The 19,082-nt window shown below is 47.8% G+C and overlaps 1 protein-coding gene across 3 annotated transcripts in view; it reads left to right on the top strand.

Annotated features, from left to right (window-relative positions):
- Window positions 1-19,082, top strand: part of NCAPH (non-SMC condensin I complex subunit H) — a 73,254-nt gene that overhangs the window by 20,521 nt on the left and 33,651 nt on the right. For all 3 annotated transcript variants that reach the window (XM_038759278.1, XM_038759277.1, XM_038759279.1), the window contains 4 exons: window positions 3,461-3,599; window positions 10,059-10,183; window positions 11,500-11,689; window positions 12,509-12,600. In XM_038759278.1, the coding sequence (XP_038615206.1) occupies window positions 3,461-3,599; window positions 10,059-10,183; window positions 11,500-11,689; window positions 12,509-12,600 (546 nt within the window). The remainder of the gene's footprint in view (window positions 1-3,460; window positions 3,600-10,058; window positions 10,184-11,499; window positions 11,690-12,508; window positions 12,601-19,082) is intronic.

The following is a 19,082-nucleotide window of genomic DNA, read 5'->3' as shown; positions in this document are numbered from 1 at the left end:
ATATAGAGACAGTCCCTACCCAACAGTGGGCTCACAGTCTATTATTATTATTATTGTTATTATTATTATTATTATTATTATTGTTATCATTATTATTCTCTGGGCCTCAGTTCCCTCATCTGGAAAATGGGGCTGAAGACTGTGAGCCCCATGTGGGACAACCTGATCACCTTGTAACCTCCCCAGCGCTTAGAACAGTGCTTTCCACGTAGTAAGCGTTTAATAAGTACCATTATTATTATTATTATTATTATTATTATTATTATTATTATTATTATTCTCTGGGCCTCAGTTCCCTCATCTGGAAAATGGGGCTGAAGACTGTGAGCCCCATGTGGGACAACCTGATCACCTTGTAACCTCCCCAGCTCTTAGAACAGTGCTTTGCACATAGTAAGCGCTTAATACATACCATTATTATTATTATTATTATTCTTCCCTGGACCACAGTTCCCTCATCTGTAAAATGGGGATTAAGACTGTGAGCCCCCTGTGGGACAACCTGATCACCTTGTAACCTCCCCAGCGCTTAGAACAGTGCTTTGCACATAGTAACCACTTAATAATCAATCAATCAATCAATCAATCGTATTTGAGCGCTTACGGTGTGCAGGGCACTGTACTAAGCGCTTGGGAAGTACAAGTTGGCAACATATAGAGACAGTCCCTACCCAACAGTGGGCTCGCAGTCCATTATTATTATTATTATTATTATTCTCTGGGCCTCAGTTATCTCATCTGTAAAATGGGGATTAAGACTGTGAGTCCCACGTGAGACAACCTGATCACCTTGTAACCTCCCCAGCGCTTAGAACAGTGCTTTGCACATAGTAAGCGCTTAATAAATACCATTATTATTATTATTATTATTCTCTGGGCCTCAGTTATCTCATCTGTAAAATGGGGATTAAGACTGTGAGCCCCATATGGGACAACCTGATCACCTTGTAACCTCCCCAGCGCTTAGAACAGTGCTTTGCACATTGTAAGAGCTTAATAAATACCATTATTATTATTATTATTATTATTATTATTCTCTGGGCCTCAGTTATCTCACCTGTAAAATGGGGATTGACCGTGAGCCCCACATGGGACCACCTGGTCACCTTGTAACCTCCCCAGCGCTTAGAACAGTGCTTTGCACATAGTAAGCGCTTAATAAATACCACTATTATTATTCTCTGGGAGACAGTCCCTACCCAACAGTGGGCTCACAGTCCATTATTATTATTATTATTATCATTATTGTTATTATTATTATTATTCTCTGGGCCTCAGTTATCTGTAAAATGGGGATGAAGACTGTGAGCCCCATATGGGACCACCTGATCACCTCGTAACCTCCCCAGCGCTTAGAACAGTGCTTTGCACATAGTAACCGCTTAATAATCAATCACTCAATCAATAGTATTTATTGAGCGCTTACTGTGTGCAGAGCACTGTACTAAGTGCTTGGGAAGTCCAAGTTGGCAACATATAGAGACGGTCCCTACCCAACAGTGGGTTCACAGTCCATTATCATTATTATTATTATTATTATTATTATTATTATTATTATTCTCTGGACCTCAGTTATCTGTAAAATGGGGATGAAGACTGTGAGCCCCTTGTGGGACAACCTGATCACCTTGTAACCTCCCCAGGGCTTAGAACAGTGCTTTGCACATAGTAAGCGCTTAATAATTACCATTATTATTATTATCATTATTATTATTATTATTATTATTCTCTGGGCCTCAGTTATCTCACCTGTAAAATGGGGATTGACCGTGAGCCCCATATGGGACCACCTGATCACCTCGTAACCTCCCCAGCGCTTAGAACAGTGCTTTGCACATGGTAACCGCTTAATAATCAATCAATCAATCAATCAATCAATCGTATTTGAGTGCTTACTGTGTGCAGAGCACTGTACTAAGTGCTTGGGAAGTACAAGTCGGCGACATATAGAGACAGTCCCTACCCAACAGTGGGTTCACAGTCCATTATCATTATTATTATTATTATTATTATTATTAATATTATTATTCTCTGGGCCTCAGTTATCTGTAAAATGGGGATGAAGACTGTGAGCCCCATATGGGACCACCTGATCACCTCGTAACCTCCCCAGGGCTTAGAACAGTGCTTTGCACGTAGTAAGCGCTTAATAAATACCACTATTATTATTCTCTGGGAGGCAGTCCCTACCCAACAGTGGGTTCACAGTCCATTATTATTATTATTATTATTATTATTATTCTGTGGGCCTCAGTTATCTGTAAAATGGGGATGAAGACTGTGAGCCCCCCGTGGGACCACCTGATCACCTCGTAACCTCCCCAGCGCTTAGAACAGTGCTTTGCACATAGTAACCGCTTAATAATCAATCACTCAATCAATCGTATTTATTGAGCGCTTACTGTGTGCAGAGCACTGTACTAAGTGCTTGGGAAGTACAAGTTGGCAACATCTAGAGACGGTCCCTACCCAACAGTGGGTTCACAGTCCATTATCATCATTATTATTATTATTATTATTATTATTATTCTCTGGGCCTCAGTTATCTGTAAAATGGGGATGAAGACTGTGAGCCCCATATGGGACCTCGTAACCTCCCCAGCGCTTAGAACAGTGCTTTGCACATAGTAAGCGCTTAATAAATACCACTATTATTATTCTCTGGGAGACAGTCCCTACCCAACAGTGAGCTCACAGTCTATTATTATTATTATTATTATTATTATTATTATTATTCTTATTCTCTGGGCCTCAGTTATCTGTAAAATGGGGATGAAGACTGCGAGCCCCACATGGGACCACCTGATCACCTCGTAACCTCCCCAGCGCTTAGAACAGTGCTTGGCACGTAGTAAGCGCTTAATAGATGCCATCATTATTATTTATCATTGTCTGGGAAACCTGCAGAAACCCCGGCCTGGGGAGAGGCAGGGCCGGGACCGCAAAACCTGGTAGCGAACGCGGCGTCTCACGGGGAAAGGAAACAATTCCTAGTCAGACTGGAGCTTCCTTGGACTTTCCAGGCTCCCGGAAGGCACAGGAAGCGGCGGGGGGTCGGTCGGGAGATGGAAAGTTGGGCCGCTGGCGGAGGAACGGTGTCCCTCCTCACGTTAACCGACTCAGCCATGTTGGGTTGGGTATATATGTATATATATGTATATATGTATATATATGTATATATATGTATATATATATACATATATATGTATATATGGTTGTACATATTTATTACTCTATTTATTTATTTATTTATTTTACTTGTACATTTCTATCCTACTTATTTTATTTTGTTGGTATGTTTGGTTCTGTTCTCTGTCTCCCCCCTTTAGACTGTGAGCCCACTGTTGGGTAGGGACTGTCTCTATGTGATGCCAATTTGTACTTCCCAAGCGCTTAGTACAGTGCTCTGCACATAGTAAGCGCTCAATAAATACGATTGATTGATTGATTGATTGACTAGGTGGCGGCCGGCACCCTGGACGCCAGCACGAAGATCTACGCGGTGAGGGTGGACGCCGTCCACGCCGACGTCTACCGGGTCCTCGGAGGGCTGGGCCGAGACCCCCCCGCCGCCGACGGGGCGGGCGGCCCCGGGACAGGTACGCGGGGACGGGACGGCGGGACGGCTCTCCGTCGCGCCGCGGCTTCGGGCCTCCTCGCCGGCCCCTCTCCGCCCCTCCCCTCCTTTGGCGGCCCGGGCGCAGACCGATCGATCGGATTTACGGAGCGCTTACTGCGCGCAGAGCACTGGGCTAAGCGCTTGGGAAGGACAAGTTGGCAACATAGAGCGACAGTGGGCTCACCGTCTAGAAGAGTTCGGTTCAGAATCAATCAATCGTATTTATGGAGCGCTTACTGTGTGCAGAGCACTGGACTAAGCGCTTGGGAAGTCCAAGTTGGCAACATATAGCGACAGTGGGCTCACAGTCTAGAATAATTCCGTTCAGAATCAATCAGTCGTATTTATGGAGCGCTTACTGTGTGCAGAGCACTGGACTAAGCGCTTGGGAACTCCAAGTTGGCAACATAGAGAGACGGTCCCTACCCGACAGTGGGCTCACAGTCTAGAAGAGTTCGGTTCAGAATCAATCAGTCATATTTATTGAGCGCTTACTGTGTGCAGAGCACTGGACTAAGCGCTTGGGAAGTCCAAGTTGGCAACATATAGCGACAGTGGGCTCACAGTCTAGAAGAGTTCCGTTCAGAATCAATCAATCGATCGTATTTATGGAACACTTACTGTGCGCAGAGCACTGGACTAAGCGCTTGGGAAGTCCAAGTTGGCAACATAGAGAGACGGTCCCTACCCGACAGTGGGCTCACCGTCTAGAAGAGTTCGGTTCACAATCAATCAATCGTATTTATTGAGCACTTACTGTGTGCAGAGCACTGGACTAAGCGCTTGGAAAGTCCAAGTTGGCAACATAGAGAGACGGTCCCTACCCGACAGTGGGCTCACAGTCTAGAAGAGTTCGGTTCAGAATCAATCAATCGTATTTATGGAGCGCTTACTGTGTGCAAAGCACTGGACTAAGCGCCTGGGAGGTCCAAGTTGGCAACATATAGGGACGGTCCCTACCCGACAGTGGGTTCACAGTCTAGAAGAGTTCGGTTCAGAATCAATCAATCGATCGTATTTATGGAGCGCTTACTGTGTGCAGAGCACTGGACTAAGCGCTTGGGAGGTCCAAGTTGGCAACATATAGAGACGGTCCCTACCCGACAGTGGGCTCACAGTCTAGAAGAGTTCAGACGCGTTCAGTCCACGCCTCCCCACCCTTTGAGAATCTCTGGAGGTCGCCCGCTGAACAAAAACTCTCTATCGTTGGCTTTAAGGCACTCGGCCCGGCTCGGCCACTTTGTCTCTGCTGTGTGACCTCGGGCAAGTCACCTGACTTCTCTGTGCCTCGGTCAGCTCACCTGGAAGATGGAGATTGAGACTGGGAGCCCCACATGGGACAGGGGCTCTGTCCCATCTGTCCCTTCTCGACTGGGAGCCCGTTGTCGGGTAGGGACCGTCTCTATATGTTGCCAACTTGGACTTCCCAAGCGCTTAGTAATAATAATAATTATTACAGTGCTCTGCACATAGTAAGCGCTCAATAAATACGATTGACGATGAATAATAATAATAATGATGGGATTTGTGAAGCGCTTACTATGTGCCAAGCACTGTTCTAAGCGCTGGGATAGATACAAGGTCATCAGGTTGTCCTACGTGGGGCTCACAGTCTTCACCCCCATTTCATTATTATTATCTGTAAAATGGGGATGAGATGGTAAGCGCTTAATAAATGCCATCATTTCTAGACTGTGAGCCCACTGTTGGGTAGGGACCGTCTCTGTATGTTGCCAACTTGGACTTCCCAAGCGCTTAGTACAGTGTTCTGCACACAGTAAGCGCTCGTCCCCCCTCTCCATCCCCCCCATCTTACCTCCTTCCCTTCCCCACAGCACCTGTATATATGTTTATACATATTTATTACTCTATTTATTTGTTTTTTTTTTTTTACTTGGACATATCTATTCTATTTATTTTATTTTGTTAATATGTTTGGTTTTGTTCTCTGCCTCCCCCTTCTCAATCAATCAATCAATCAATCGTATTTATTGAGCGCTTACTATGTGCAGAGCACTGTACTAAGCGCTTGGGAAGTACAAATTGGCAACACATAGAGACAGTCCCTACCCAACAGTGGGCTCACAGTCTAAAAGGGGGAGACAGAGAACAGAACCAAGCATACCAACAAAATAAAATAAATAGGATAGAAATGTACAAGTAAAATAAATAAATAAATAAATAAATAGAGTAATAAATATGTACAACCATATATGCATATATACAGGTGCTGTGGGGAAGGGAAGGAGGTAAGATGGGGGGATGGAGAGGGGGGACGAGGGGGAGAGGAAGGAAGGGGCTCAGTCTGGGAAGGCCTCCTGGAGGAGGTGAGCTCTCAGCAGGGCCTTGAAGGGAGGAAGAGAGCGAGCTTGGCGGATGGGCAGAGGGAGGGCATTCCAGGCCCGGGGGATGACGTGGGCCGGGGGTCGATGGCGGGACAGGCGAGAACGAGGTACGGGGAGGAAATCAGCGGCGGAGGAGCGGAGGTTGCGGGCTGGGCAGTAGAAGGAGAGAAGGGAGGTGAGGTAGGAGGGGGCGAGGGGATGGGTGGACAGCCTTGAAGCCCAGGGTGAGGAGTTTCTGCCTGATGCGCAGATTGATTGGTAGCCACTGGAGATTTTTGAGGAGGGGAGTAACATGCCCAGAGCGTTTCTGGACAAAGATAATCCGGGCAGCAGCATGAAGTATGGATTGAAGTGGAGAGAGACACGAGGATGGGAGATCAGAAAGAAGGCTGATGCAGTAGTCCAGATGGGATAGGATGAGAGCTTGAATGAGCAGGGTAGCGGTTGGGATGGGGAGGAAAGGGTGGATCTTGGCAATGTTGCGGAGCTGAGACCGGCAGGTTTTGGTGACGGCTTGGATGTGAGGGGTGAATGAGAGAGCGGAGTCAAGGATGACACCAAGGTTGCGGGCTTGTGAGACGGGAAGGATGGTAGTGCCGTCAACAGAGATGGGAAAGTCAGGGAGAGGGCAAGGTTTGGGAGGGAAGACAAGGAGCTCAGTCTTCGACATGTTGGGCTTTAGGTGGCGGGCGGACATCCAGATGGAGATGTCCTGAAGGCAGGAGGAGATGCGAGCCTGGAGGGAGGGGGAGAGAGCAGGGGCAGAGATGGAGATCTGGGTGTCATCAGCGTAGAGATGATAGTTGAAGCCGTGGGAGCGAATGAGGTCACCAAGGGAGTGAGTGTAGATTGAGAACAGAAGGGGACCAAGCACTGAACCTTGGGGAACCCCCACAGTAAGAGGATGGGAGGGGGAGGAGGAGCCTGCAGAAGAGACTGAGAAAGAACGACCAGAGAGATAAGAGGAGAACCAGGAGAGGACGGAGTCTGGGAAGCCAAGGTCAGATAGCGTGTTGAGGAGAAGGGGGTGGGCCACAGTGTCGAAGGCAGCTGAGAGGTTGAGGAGGATTAGGATAGAGTAGGAGCCGTTGTATCTGGCAAGCAGGAGGTCACTGGTGACCTTTGAGAGGGCAGTTTCCGTGGAATGAAGGGGACGGAAGCCAGACTGGAGGGGGTCGAGGAGAGAGTTGTTGTTGAGGAATTCTAGGCAGCGCGTGTAGACAACTCGTTCTCAACTGTGAGCCCACTGTTGGGTAGGGACCGTCTCTATATGTTGCCACCTTGTACTTCCCAAGCGCCTAGTACAGTGCTCTGCACACAGTAAGCGCTCAATAAATGCGATTGATTGATTTACAGTTGAGGTAACAGAGGCACAGAGAAGTCAAGTGACTTGCCCAAAGTCACACAGCAGACCTGTGGCGGAGCCGGGATTCGAACCCACGGCCTCTGACTCCAAAGCCCGGGCTCTTTCCACTGAGCCACGCTGCTTCGCTCTGTGTGCTCCGCACGCAGTAAGCCCTCAATAAATACGATTGACTTTGCTCGTATCCACTCCAGCGCTTAGTGCAGTGCCTGGCACGTAACAAGTGCTTAACACATAGCGTGATTATTATTTTAATTATTATCACCTTACCCCGCTGATCACGTGCTACAAGCCCAGCAGTCACACTCGGCCCCGGCAATGCCAAACTCCGTGCCGTAAATCGATCTCATCCGTCTCGCTGCCCACCCCTGGCCCACATCCTCCCTCTTGGCTTGGAACTATCGCCAACCCGCCGTCGTGTCTCACAGACCACTGCTCTTCCATCTTCAAAACCCGGCTAAAATTGGATCTCCACGGAAACCTTCCTTGACTGCCCCTCCTTTCCCCGACTCTATTCTCCCTCCTTTCCTGATCACTTGGATCTGTCCCCCCCGAGCACTTCGATACTCACCTCCCCCCCAAATCCCTCACCTCAACCCTCAAACTCTGCCGTTTCCTCTCTAATTTATTTTAACATCCGCCTCACCCTCTAGGCTATACTATCCTTCTGGCGGGGACCATTTCTACCAGCTCTGTTCCAAATGCTTATCAGTGGAAAGACCACGGGCTTTGGAGTCAGAGGTCATGGGTTCAAATCCCGGTTCCGCCAACTGTCAGTTGTGTGACTTTGAGCAAGTCACTTCACTTCTCTGGGCCTCAGTTACCTCATCGGCGAAACGGGGATTAAAACTGTAAGCCCCCTCCCCCGGACAACCTGAGCACCTTGTAACCTCCCCAGCGCTGAGAACAGTGCTTTGCACATAGTAAGCGCTTAACAAACACCGTCATTATTATTCCTCTGCATACAGTAAGCGCTCAATAAATACCATTGATTCATTCATTCATTCACAATGCCTGGGTCTCCTTTGAGTAGGTGAAATGGTCTAAAAGCTGTGGTCTCAAATACTCTGCAGTTTGCTCTCTGGTGATGCAGAAGAAGATGAAAATTGCCAACTTGTACTTCCCAAGCACTTCGCGCAGTGCTCTGCACACAGTAAGCGCTCAATAAATGCAATTGAATGAATGAATGAAAGCTGCCAAAGTAATTGGATCAATCAACCAGTCCGGTGCACTCCACACAGTAAGCGCTCAATAAATACGATTGAATGAATGAATGAATGAATGAAAGAAAGCTGCCAAAGTAATTGGATCAATCAATCAATCAGTGATATTTATTGAGCGCTTACTGTGTGCAGAGCACTGTACTAAGCGCTTGGGAAGTACAAGTTGGCAACTTATAGGGACGGTCCCTACCCAACAGTGGGCTCACTGATCTGTGGGGGGTTGCGTTTTTTGGGTGTGGAGCTGGGCAAAATTTCATTAGAGGCATTTAAAGCCACTTGGCGAAAAGCGGAGCTGGTTCTAATGAATTCAGAAGTATGAAGAGGTTTTTTCCCGGGAGGAAAATGTTCGCATTCTAGAGTTATTAAATATGGAAAAGTAGGAAGTAATAGAAAGGCTTTATGCTATTACGGTCATGAATAAGGGACCACAAGATTCTTTTTTTATCCTATTATGTACCAATAAAAGGCTGCCTGAGGATTCCAAGGAACAGTTGGCCATAGTGGTGAAGTTTGGATTATCCAGACTCTGGTTTGGAGAGGCGTCGCGGGATGCCAACTGGAAACTTCCTGGGAAGAGATATTTCCTCTGAACTACTGTACAGACTGTGAGCCCACTGTTGGGTAGGGACTGTCTCTATATGTTGCCAACCTGTACTTCCCAAGCGCTTAGTACAGTGCTCTGCACACAGTAAGCGCTCAATAAATACCATTGATTGATTGATCCAATTACTTTTGCAGCTTTCATTCATTCATTCATTCATTCGATCGTATTTATTGAGCGCTTACTGTGTGCAGAGCACTTGACTAAGCGCTTGGGAAGTACAAGTTGGCAACTTTCTTCTTCTTCTGTATCACCAGAGAGCAAACTGCAGAGTATTTGAGACTGTAGCTTTTAGACCATTTCACCTACTCAAAGGAGACCCAGGCATTGTGGCGTTTGGAAGGGGAGGGAGCTCGGGCCTTGAATTCTCTCTGATCTCCTGAAATATTTTAGGATAATTCATTCATTCAATCGTATTTATTGAGCACTTACCGTGCGCAGAGCACTGTACTGAGCCCTTGGGAAGTCAAGTTGGCAACATATAGGGACGGTCCCTACCCAACAGCGGGCTCACAGTCTAGACGGGGGAGACAGAGAACAAAACCAAACATACTAACAAAGTAAAATAAATAGAATAAATACGTACAACTAAAAGAAATAAATAAAATAAATACAGTAATAAATCCGTACAAACATATATACATATATACAGGTGCTGTGGGGAGGGGAAGGAGGCAAGGCGGGGGGGATGAGGAGGGGGAGAGGAAGGACGGGGCTCAGAGACAAACACTGAGAGACACACGGAAAGGGAGAGATAGAAAGGGAAAGAGACCATGACAGTTGAGAGGCAGAGACAGACAGAAAAAGAGACACACCGTGACAGAGAGACACGCAGAGAGGCAGAGAAAGAATTCAGCCGCCTTGACCCGCCGCGGCCATCATTTTCTCTCCTCCTTCTTCTTCCTAGATGGAACGCCGGTAGAATCTGGGACGGCCAAAAAAGTGCAGAAGCCAAAAAAGAAGCACTCCTCCAAAACCATCGAACAGAATCTAAATAACCTGAACCTCTCGGAGGCCGATCGCAAGTGTGAGGTGAGGAAGCGATCGTCGGCTCAAGGCCCCGGAGAATGCGGGTCCCTCTCCACCGTTGATCAGACCTCTGGCCCACTTAGCCGGGGTCCGCCCCATTCTTGAACGTCATGTCGCAGTTCTGTGAGGTGCCTGTAAAGTATAGTAAGCACTCAACAAATGCCATTATTATTATTATTATTATTATTATTATTATTATAGTATTGTCTGAAGGTTTCCAAGCAGTCGCCCAGGTCTTATGACTGGAGACGGGGTGAGGAACGACGCGGCCCAGCGGAGGGAGCGTGGTCCTGGGAATCAGAGGACTTGGGTTCTAATCCCGGCTCTGCCGTGTGACCTTGGGCTAACCATTTCCCTTCTCTGGGCCTCGGTTACCCCTTCTGTAAAATGGGGATTCAATATCTGTTTTTCCCTCCTACTTGTGGGACAGGCGCCGTGTCTGCTCTGATCATCCTGTAGCTTCCCCAGCACTTACAACGGGGCTTGACCCATCCGTAGTAAGCGCTGAACTATTACTATTGTCATCACTTTTATTGTTATCCTCTGTTTGAGAAGCAGTGTGGCATAGTTGAGAGCCTGGATTCTAACCCCGCTCTGCCCCTTGTCTGCTATGTGACCTTGGACAAGTCACCTCACTTCTCTGGGCCTCAGTTTCCTCATCCATAAAATGGGGATTCCATACTTCTCCCTCTTCCCCCCTTCCCCGGACTGTGAATAATAATAATAATGATGATAGTATTTCTTAAGCGCTTACTATGTGCCAAGCACGGTCCTAAGCGCTGGGGTAGATAGAAGGCGATCAGGTTGTCCCACGGGGGGCTCGCGGTCTTAATCCCCATTTTACAGATGAGGTGACCGAGGCCCAGAGAAGCGAAGCGACTTGCCCAAAGTCACGCAGCTGACAAGTGCGGGATCTCTGGTCCCCCAAGCCCGTGTCCTTTTCACTAAGCCACGCTGTGAACCCCGTGTGGAACGGGGACTCTGATCTGATTATCTTATATCTACCCCAGGGCTCAGCACAGTGCTCGACACACAGGAAGCGCTTAACGAATGCCACAACTGTAATCATTGTTATTATTATTATAAATGCATTATCCTAAGATATGAGGCAAAGATGTGTGAGTATTGCTGGAGCTTGGAGATTGCCCCCCGTCACAAACGTCGCTTCTCTTGGGCCAAACCCCAGATTGTAAACCCTTTGCGGGCAGGAATCGGTTCTACCGATTCTACCGTGTCGTACTCTCGGAGGCAGGGCACCCAATAAGCGCTCAATAAATATCGTCGATTGAGCGGTGGATCTTTATTGTACTTGCGTCTAGATCGATCCCATGTTCCAGAAGATGGCAGCTTCCTTTGACGAATGCAGCACCGCAGGGGTTTTCCTGTCCGCCCTCCACTGTCACGACTACAGGAGCGAACTCCTCTTCGACTCAGACGTCCGGCCTCTCTCCGCTTCGGATCCCCCCGGGGTGCCGGACTCCGGTTCTGTGGAAGCGGAGGATTTAAGAAGTAAGTTCGAGTAACGCCACTGCTGCCTCTGAGTTGCTAGAAAGCTTCCCTGCACATTCCCATTTCCCAGCCCCACCAGCTTGGAGAATCAGGTAGCCCTTTGTGATTTTTTGTGGTCATCCAGAATCTGGGAGCGTGCCCATTCTTGTGTGGAAGTTCACTTTTTCCCTAGATGGGAATCTTCTCCCTAACAAACTTAATCCTAAGGCCGGCGTGCAACGCCGAGCGGGGTACCGAGGTCGGATGGACTTGCGGTCCGTGTTTATAGTCTGGGAAAAACGGTTTTGGCCTGGGGTTCCCTGGCGGAATCTGTAGCGAAGCGAAAGTGTTTCCTCTCTGGTCACCCAAAAGCGCGGTTCCCGGATCTCTGTCCCGTCTCCCCTGGTTTTAAACGGGGTTCAGGCGGGGTTTGGGGGGAGGCGGGAGGGGAGGAAGAGCAGAGCCACGGAGGGATCTGCCGGGGAGACCGAAAGGTGGACCCCACTCCAGCCTCTCTCGGGGGCATTTCTGGACGTTTCAATCCAGATGCGGGGCGAGCGCGCCCTCGTTTGCTTAGGACGCAGCCCATTTAAAAAGTCCGCTGAGCGGAACCGGTGGGGAAACACACAGGACTCTCCTTTCCCTCTCCCCCCCACCATCTTTTTCGATCTCTCTGTTTGTTCCTTCACACTCCCGACGACGTTGCCAGATACCTCCCCTCTCCTCCCGGCCCTCTTAGCGGGGAGGGGAAGGGCGAGGGAAGCGGCCGTGGTCGTGAGAGCCGTCACCGCACGTCAACTGATCCGTTGTCCCTCTCGGGGACTGCTCCCCGCCCTCCAGCCGCCTTGCTGCACTGTGCCAACGGGAGCCAGATTTGCCCGTCGCTGGCCGGGTTCCAGTTTACCAAGTGGGACAGTGAGACCCACAATGAGGTAAGGTTCCCTTCTGCTCCCCTCTTCTGGGGCCCCGGGCATGGCCTTCGGACCACTCTTTTGCTTCAGGGAAATCCGGTGAGGCGGATAAAACTCATTTTCCAAAATCATTTCAACATTTCAATCGAGTGAGCCCCATTTTGGCCAAACTAATAAGAGCAGGGGTACTAAATGCAGTGCCCAGTGATAGTTGCGTGGGAGTACCACAGAAGCACGAGGTTGGTTCCCTCATAATTATAACTATGGCACCTGCGAAGCGCTTACTATGCGCCAAGCACTGTACTAAGCGCTGGGGCGGATACAGGTTAATCGGGCCGGACCCAGTCCCTGTTGCGCGTGGGGCTCGGTTTCAGTCCCCACTGTCCAGGTGAGGTAACTGAGGAACAGAGAAGTGAAGCGACTTGCCCAAGGTCTCCCAGCAGACAAGTGGCGGAATCAGGATTAGTGGCTCAGTGGAAAGAGCCCGGGCTTTGGAGTCAGAGGTCGTGGGTTCGAATCTCGGCTCCGCCACTTGTCAACTGTGCGACTTTGGGTAAGTCACTTAACTTCCCTGGGCCTCAGTTACCTCATCTGTAAAATGGGGATTAAGACTGTGAGCCCCACGTGGGACAACCTGATCACCCTGTATCCTCCCCAGCGCTTAGAACAGTGCTTTGCACATAGTAAGCGCTTAACAAATGAAAAAAAACCCAAAAAAACCCATGACTTTGTGACGCTCAGGCCCAGCCTCTATCCTCTTCACCAGGCTGCGTCCTAGGGGATCCTCTTAGTGGGGGAAACAATCAGTCGGATTTATTGAGTGCTTAGTGTGTGCAGAGCACTGTACTAAGCGCTTGGGAGAGCACGACCTAACAGTATAGTAGAGGTGGTAGACGTGTTCCCTGTCCACAACAAACTTAGAAGCTCGAGAGAGGAAGACGGGCATTGATGTCTCCCCCTTTTAGACTGTGAGCCCACTGTTGGGTAGGGACTGTCTCTATATGTTGCCAACTTGTACTTCCCAAGCGCTTAGTACAGTGCTCTGCACACAGTAAGCGCTCAATAAATACGATTGATTGATTGCTATAAATAAACTACGGATGGGTACGGTGCGTAAGTGCCGTGGGGCCGGGGAACGGGTGAATAAAGGGCGCAAATCCGACTGCGAAGGGAAGGGATTGGGAGAAGAGTTCGGTGAGTCGGTCGGCATCGGGGGAGCGACGTGGGCAGACTGGGTGGAAGTAGGAGAGCAGCGGGGTGAGGAAGGAGGGGGCGAGGTGATGGAGTGCTTTAAAGTCCACAGTGAGGAGTTTTTGTTTGATGCGGAGGCGGATGGGCAACCCGCTGGAGGTTCTCGAGGAGCGGGGAAACCTGCGCTGAGCGTTTCTGTAGAAAAATGATCCGGGCAGCAGAGTGAAGTATGGACTGGAGTGAGGAGAGAGACGGGAGGCAGGGAGGTCAGCAAGGAGGCTGATAATAATAATAATGTTAGCATTTATTAAGTGCTTACTATGTGCAAAAAACTGTTGAGGTTACAAGGTGCTCAGGTTGTCCCCCGGGGGGCTCTCAGTCTCCATCCCCATTTGACAGATGAGGGAACTGAGGCCCGGAGAAGTGATACAGTCATACAGCTGGCAATTGGCAGAGCCGGGATTTGAACCCGTGCCCTCTGACTCCAAAGCCCGGCCTCTTTCCACTGAGCCACGCTGCTTCTAGACTGTGAGCCCACTGTCGGGTAGGGACCGTCTCTCTATGTTGCCAACTTGGACTTCCCAAGCGCTTAGTACAGTGCTCTGCACACAGTAAGCGCTCAATAAATACGATTGATTGATTAATGCAGTAGTCAAGGCAGTATAGGGTAAGCACTGGGATTAATGTGGTTTGATAAGGTGTGAAGGGATGGGGACAGATGCTCGGGTGGAGTGGGGTGGGTTTTGAGGGCAGGCTGGTGATCTGTGGAGACAATTCACAAGTTGTTTGGCTTGATATCTTTTTAAAACCTGTTTAAAGATTTCTTTTTAATCCAAACTATCCTATTCAATATGAGAAGCAGCATGGGCTAGTGGATAGAACGTGGGCCCCGGGAGTTAGAAGGACCTGGGTTCTGATTCTCACTCGGCTGTTTGCTGGGTGACTTCAGGCAAGTCACTTCACTTCTCTGTGCCTCAGGGATAATAATAATAATAATAATAATAATAATAATAATGGCAGGATCTCATCAGTAAATCAGGGAGTAAGACTGTGAGCCTCATTTCTAGACTGTGAGTCCACTGTTGGGTAGGGACCGTCTCTATATGTTGCCAACTTGTACTTCCCAAGCGCTTAGTACAGTGCCCTGCACACAGTAAGCGCTCAATAAATACGATTGAATGACTAAATGAATGCAGGCCATTCATTCATTCATTCAGTCAGTCAGTCAATTACTGAGCGCTTACTTCTAGACTGCGAGTCCGTTGTTGGGTAGGGACCGTCTCTATATGTTGCCAACTTGTCCTTCGCAAGCGCTTAGTACAGTGCCCTGCACACAGTAAGCGCTCAATAAATACGATTGAATGAATAAATGAATGCAGGACATTCATTCATTCATTCAGTCATTCAGTCATTTACTGAGCGCTTACTTCTAGACTGCGAGTCCGTTGTTGGGTAGGGACCATCTCTATATGTTGCCAACTTGTCCTTCGCAAGCGCTTAGTACAGTGCCCTGCACACAGTAAGCGCCCAATAAATACGATTGATTGAATGAATGAATGTGTGCAGAGCACTCTACTAAGCACTTGGAAAGTGCCATTCAGCAACAAATGGAGACAATCCCTGCCCAAAATGGGCTTGCAGTCTAGACAGGGGGGAGCGCTTAGGACAGTGCTTGGCACTTAGTAAGCGCCTAACAAATGCCGTCATCATCAGGGCTTTGAAGGCAGGGGAAGTGTGACATGGACTGTATCCAACCTGATTAGCTCGTATCCACCTCCGCACTTAGTGCCTGGCACATGGTAAGTGTTTAACACGATTGAAAAAAAATTTACATAGACAACATCACGGTATAAGGATTAGGACTCCTGATCATCATCAATCGTATTTATTGAGCGCTTCCTATGTGCAGAGCACCGTACTAAGCGCTTGGGAAGTACAAATCATTCCCTGTAGACTGTAAGCTCACTGTGGGCAGGAGACACGTCTGTTCCCTTGGTTGTATTGTGCTCGCCCAAGTGCTTAGTTCAGTGCTTGCTGCATAATAAGAACTCAACAAATACCACTGATTGATAGCCTTCTAGACTGTGAGCCCGCTGGCGGGTAGGAACCGTCTCTATATGTTGCCAACTTGGACTTCCCAAGCGCTTAGTACAGTGCTCTGCACACAGTAAGCGCTCAATAAGTACGATTGAATGAATGAATGAATCCCGTTTGAGATAGTCTTATTTAAGTGTACCTTTTGGATAGATCTCTCTGCATTTGACCTCTGGGACAAGTGGAGGGGTGTATTTTGTGGACATTTCCCGGGCCCCAGCCCACCCGTCCCTGGCAACCTTCATTCACTCATTCATTCAATCGTATTTATTGAGCGCTTACTGTGTGCAGAGCACACAGTAAGCGCTCAATAAATACGATTGATTGATTGATTGATTGAAGTACAAGTCGGCAACCTCTAGAGATGGTCCCTACCCGACACCGGGCTCACAGTCTAGAAGGGGGAGACGGACCACAAGACGAAACATGTGGACGGGTGTCAAGTCGTCAGAACAAATAGAATTAAAGATAGATGCACATCATTAACAGAATAAATAGAAGAGTAAATATGTACAGGTAAAATAAACAGACCGTGGGCCGGGGGTTGACGGCGGGACGGGGAGAGGGAGTCCGACCTTGACCGCGATCATTCCGACTGCCTAGCCTTCGTCAGATTCAGCCCAGGCCTCTCTCGAAAGGTTCAAGAGTTGAAGAAGTGGAAGGAGAAGGGGACAGGGGTGGGTTAAGTCGTCCCCGGCAAAGAGGTTGGTAAATCCACGCGGCTCGCCTGGGAGACGAAGGCTGGGTTTTTGGGAAACCGTGATGCGGGACGCACCTGTTCCGATGCAGCGTGCGTGCTTTTGACGGTGCTCCCGGCCAAGCCCAGGCAGGGTGGGCGTGTGGGATGGCTAGTCCCTAATCACGTTCTCGCCAAAACGCGTGAAAACGGGGACACGAGACACATGGGTGTTCTGGCAGAACCAAGGTGTATCAGGAAGGGAGGGAAAACAGAAACAAGAGATGCATTTGGGAACAATTACAGCAGTTTAGGGGTTAGGTTTCTGAGTAGAGTCCCGCCATTCATTCGTTCAGTCGTATTTATTGAGCGCTTACTGGGTGCAGAGCACTGTGCTGAGCGCTTGGGAGAGTCCAGCAGAAAAATAGACACATTTCCTGCCCACGAAAAGCTTACTGCCATTGATTTGTGACCTAAATCTAAGAGATCGAGAGTATCGGTAGAAGAGGAAAAAACCGCGTCTTGGACGTAGGAATTGACAAGAGATTGATTTGTGACCTAAATCTAAAAGATGGAGAGTATCGGTAGAAGAGGAAAAAACCGCGTCTTGGAAGTAGGAATTGACAAGAGATTGATTTGTGACCTAAATCTGAAAGATGGAGAGTATCGGTAGAAGAGGAAAAAAACGCGTCTTGGAAGTAGGAATTGACAAGAGATTGATTTGTGACCTAAATCTAAAGGATGGAGAGTATTGGTAGAAGAGGAAAAAACCACGTCTTGGAAGTAGGAATTGACTAGAGATTGATTTGTGACCTAAATCTAAAAGATCGAGAGTATCGGTAGAAGAGGAAAAAACAGCGTCTTGGAAATAGGAATTGACAAGAGATTGATTTGTGACCTAAATCTGAAAGATGGAGAGTATTGGTAGAAGAGGAAAAAACCGCATCTTGGAAGTAGGAATTGACAAGAGATTGATTTGTGACCTAAATCTAAAAGATCGAGAGTATTGATAGAAGAGGAAAAAAACCGCGTCTTGGAAGTAGGAATTGACAAGAGATTGATTTGTGACCTAAATCTAAGAGATCGAGAGTATCGGTAGAAGAGGAAAAAACCGCGTCTTGGAAGTAGGAATTGACAAGAGATTGATTTGTGACCTAAATCTAAAAGATCGAGAGTATCGGTAGAAGAGGAAAAAACCGCATCTTGGAAGTAGGAATTGACAAGAGATTGATTTGTGACCGAAATCTAAAAGATCGAGAGTATCGGTAGAAGAGGAAAAAACCGCGTCTTGGAAGTAGGAATTGACAAGAGATTGATTTGTGACCTAAATCTGAAAGATCGAGAGTATCGGTAGAAGAGGAAGAAACCGCGTCTTGGAAGTAGGAATTGACAAGAGATTGATTTGTGACCTAAATCTGAAAGATCGAGAGTATCGGTAGAAGAGGAAAAAACCGCGTCTTGGAAGTAGGAATTGACAAGAGATTGATTTGTGACCTAAATCTAAAAGATGGAGGGTATTGGTAGAAGATGAAAAAACCGCGTCTTGGAAGTAGGAATTGACAAGAGATTGATTTGTGACCTAAATCTAAAAGATTGAGAGTATGGGTAGAAGAGGAAGAAACCGCGTCTTGGAAGTAGGAATTGACAAGAGATTGATTTGTGACCTAAATCTGAAAGATGGAGAGTATTGGTAGAAGAGGAAAAAACCGCATCTTGGAAGTAGGAATTGATTAGAGATTGATTTGTGACCTAAATCTAAAAGATGGAGAGTATTGGTAGAAGAGGAAAAAACAGCGTCTTGGAAATAGGAATTGACAAGAGATTGATTTGTGACCTAAATCTAAAAGATCGAGAGTATCGGTAGAAGAGGAGAAAACCGCGTCTTGGAAGTTGGAATTGACAAGAGATTGATTTGTGACCTAAATCTAAAAGATCGAGAGTATCGGTAGAAGAGGAAAAAACCGCGTCTTGGAAGTAGGAATTGACAAGAGATTGATTTGTGACCTAAATCTGAAAGATCGAGAGTATTGGTAGAAGAGGAAAAAACCGCGTCTTGGAAGTAGGAATTGACAAGAGATTGATTTGTGACCTAAATCTGAAAGATCGAGAGTATCGGTAGAAGAGGAAAAAAACGCGTCTTGGAAGTAGGAATTGACAAGAGATTGATTTGTGACCTAAATCTGAAAGATCGAGAGTATTGGTAGAAGAGGAGAAAACCACGTCTTGGAAGTAGAATCGACAGAGTGATCAAAAAGACAGTAGAGGAGATTTTTCTGATGAAGTGGACTCTATGTTCAGCCTTGCTTTCAGTTTTCTTATAAGGGGGAAAGTGAGTTCTTGCAATCAATCAATCAATCGTATTTATTGAGCGCTTACTGTGTGCAGCTTGGGAAGTACAAGTTGGCAACGTATAGCGATGGTCCCTACCGCAAAAAAACTTGCAAAAAGTTACGCTGTGGTACTCATTGTGTCTAACGCCCCACACTCGTGCAGAAACCATCGTCCCGTCGCTCTTTACCCAGAGAGACTCTCGCGGTGTCGG

This window comes from Tachyglossus aculeatus, chromosome 17 (genome assembly GCF_015852505.1).
Source record: "Tachyglossus aculeatus isolate mTacAcu1 chromosome 17, mTacAcu1.pri, whole genome shotgun sequence".
NCBI lineage: Eukaryota > Metazoa > Chordata > Mammalia > Monotremata > Tachyglossidae > Tachyglossus > Tachyglossus aculeatus.
Note: the sequence above shows the minus strand (reverse complement) of the source record. Positions and strands in the feature narration are given on the sequence as shown.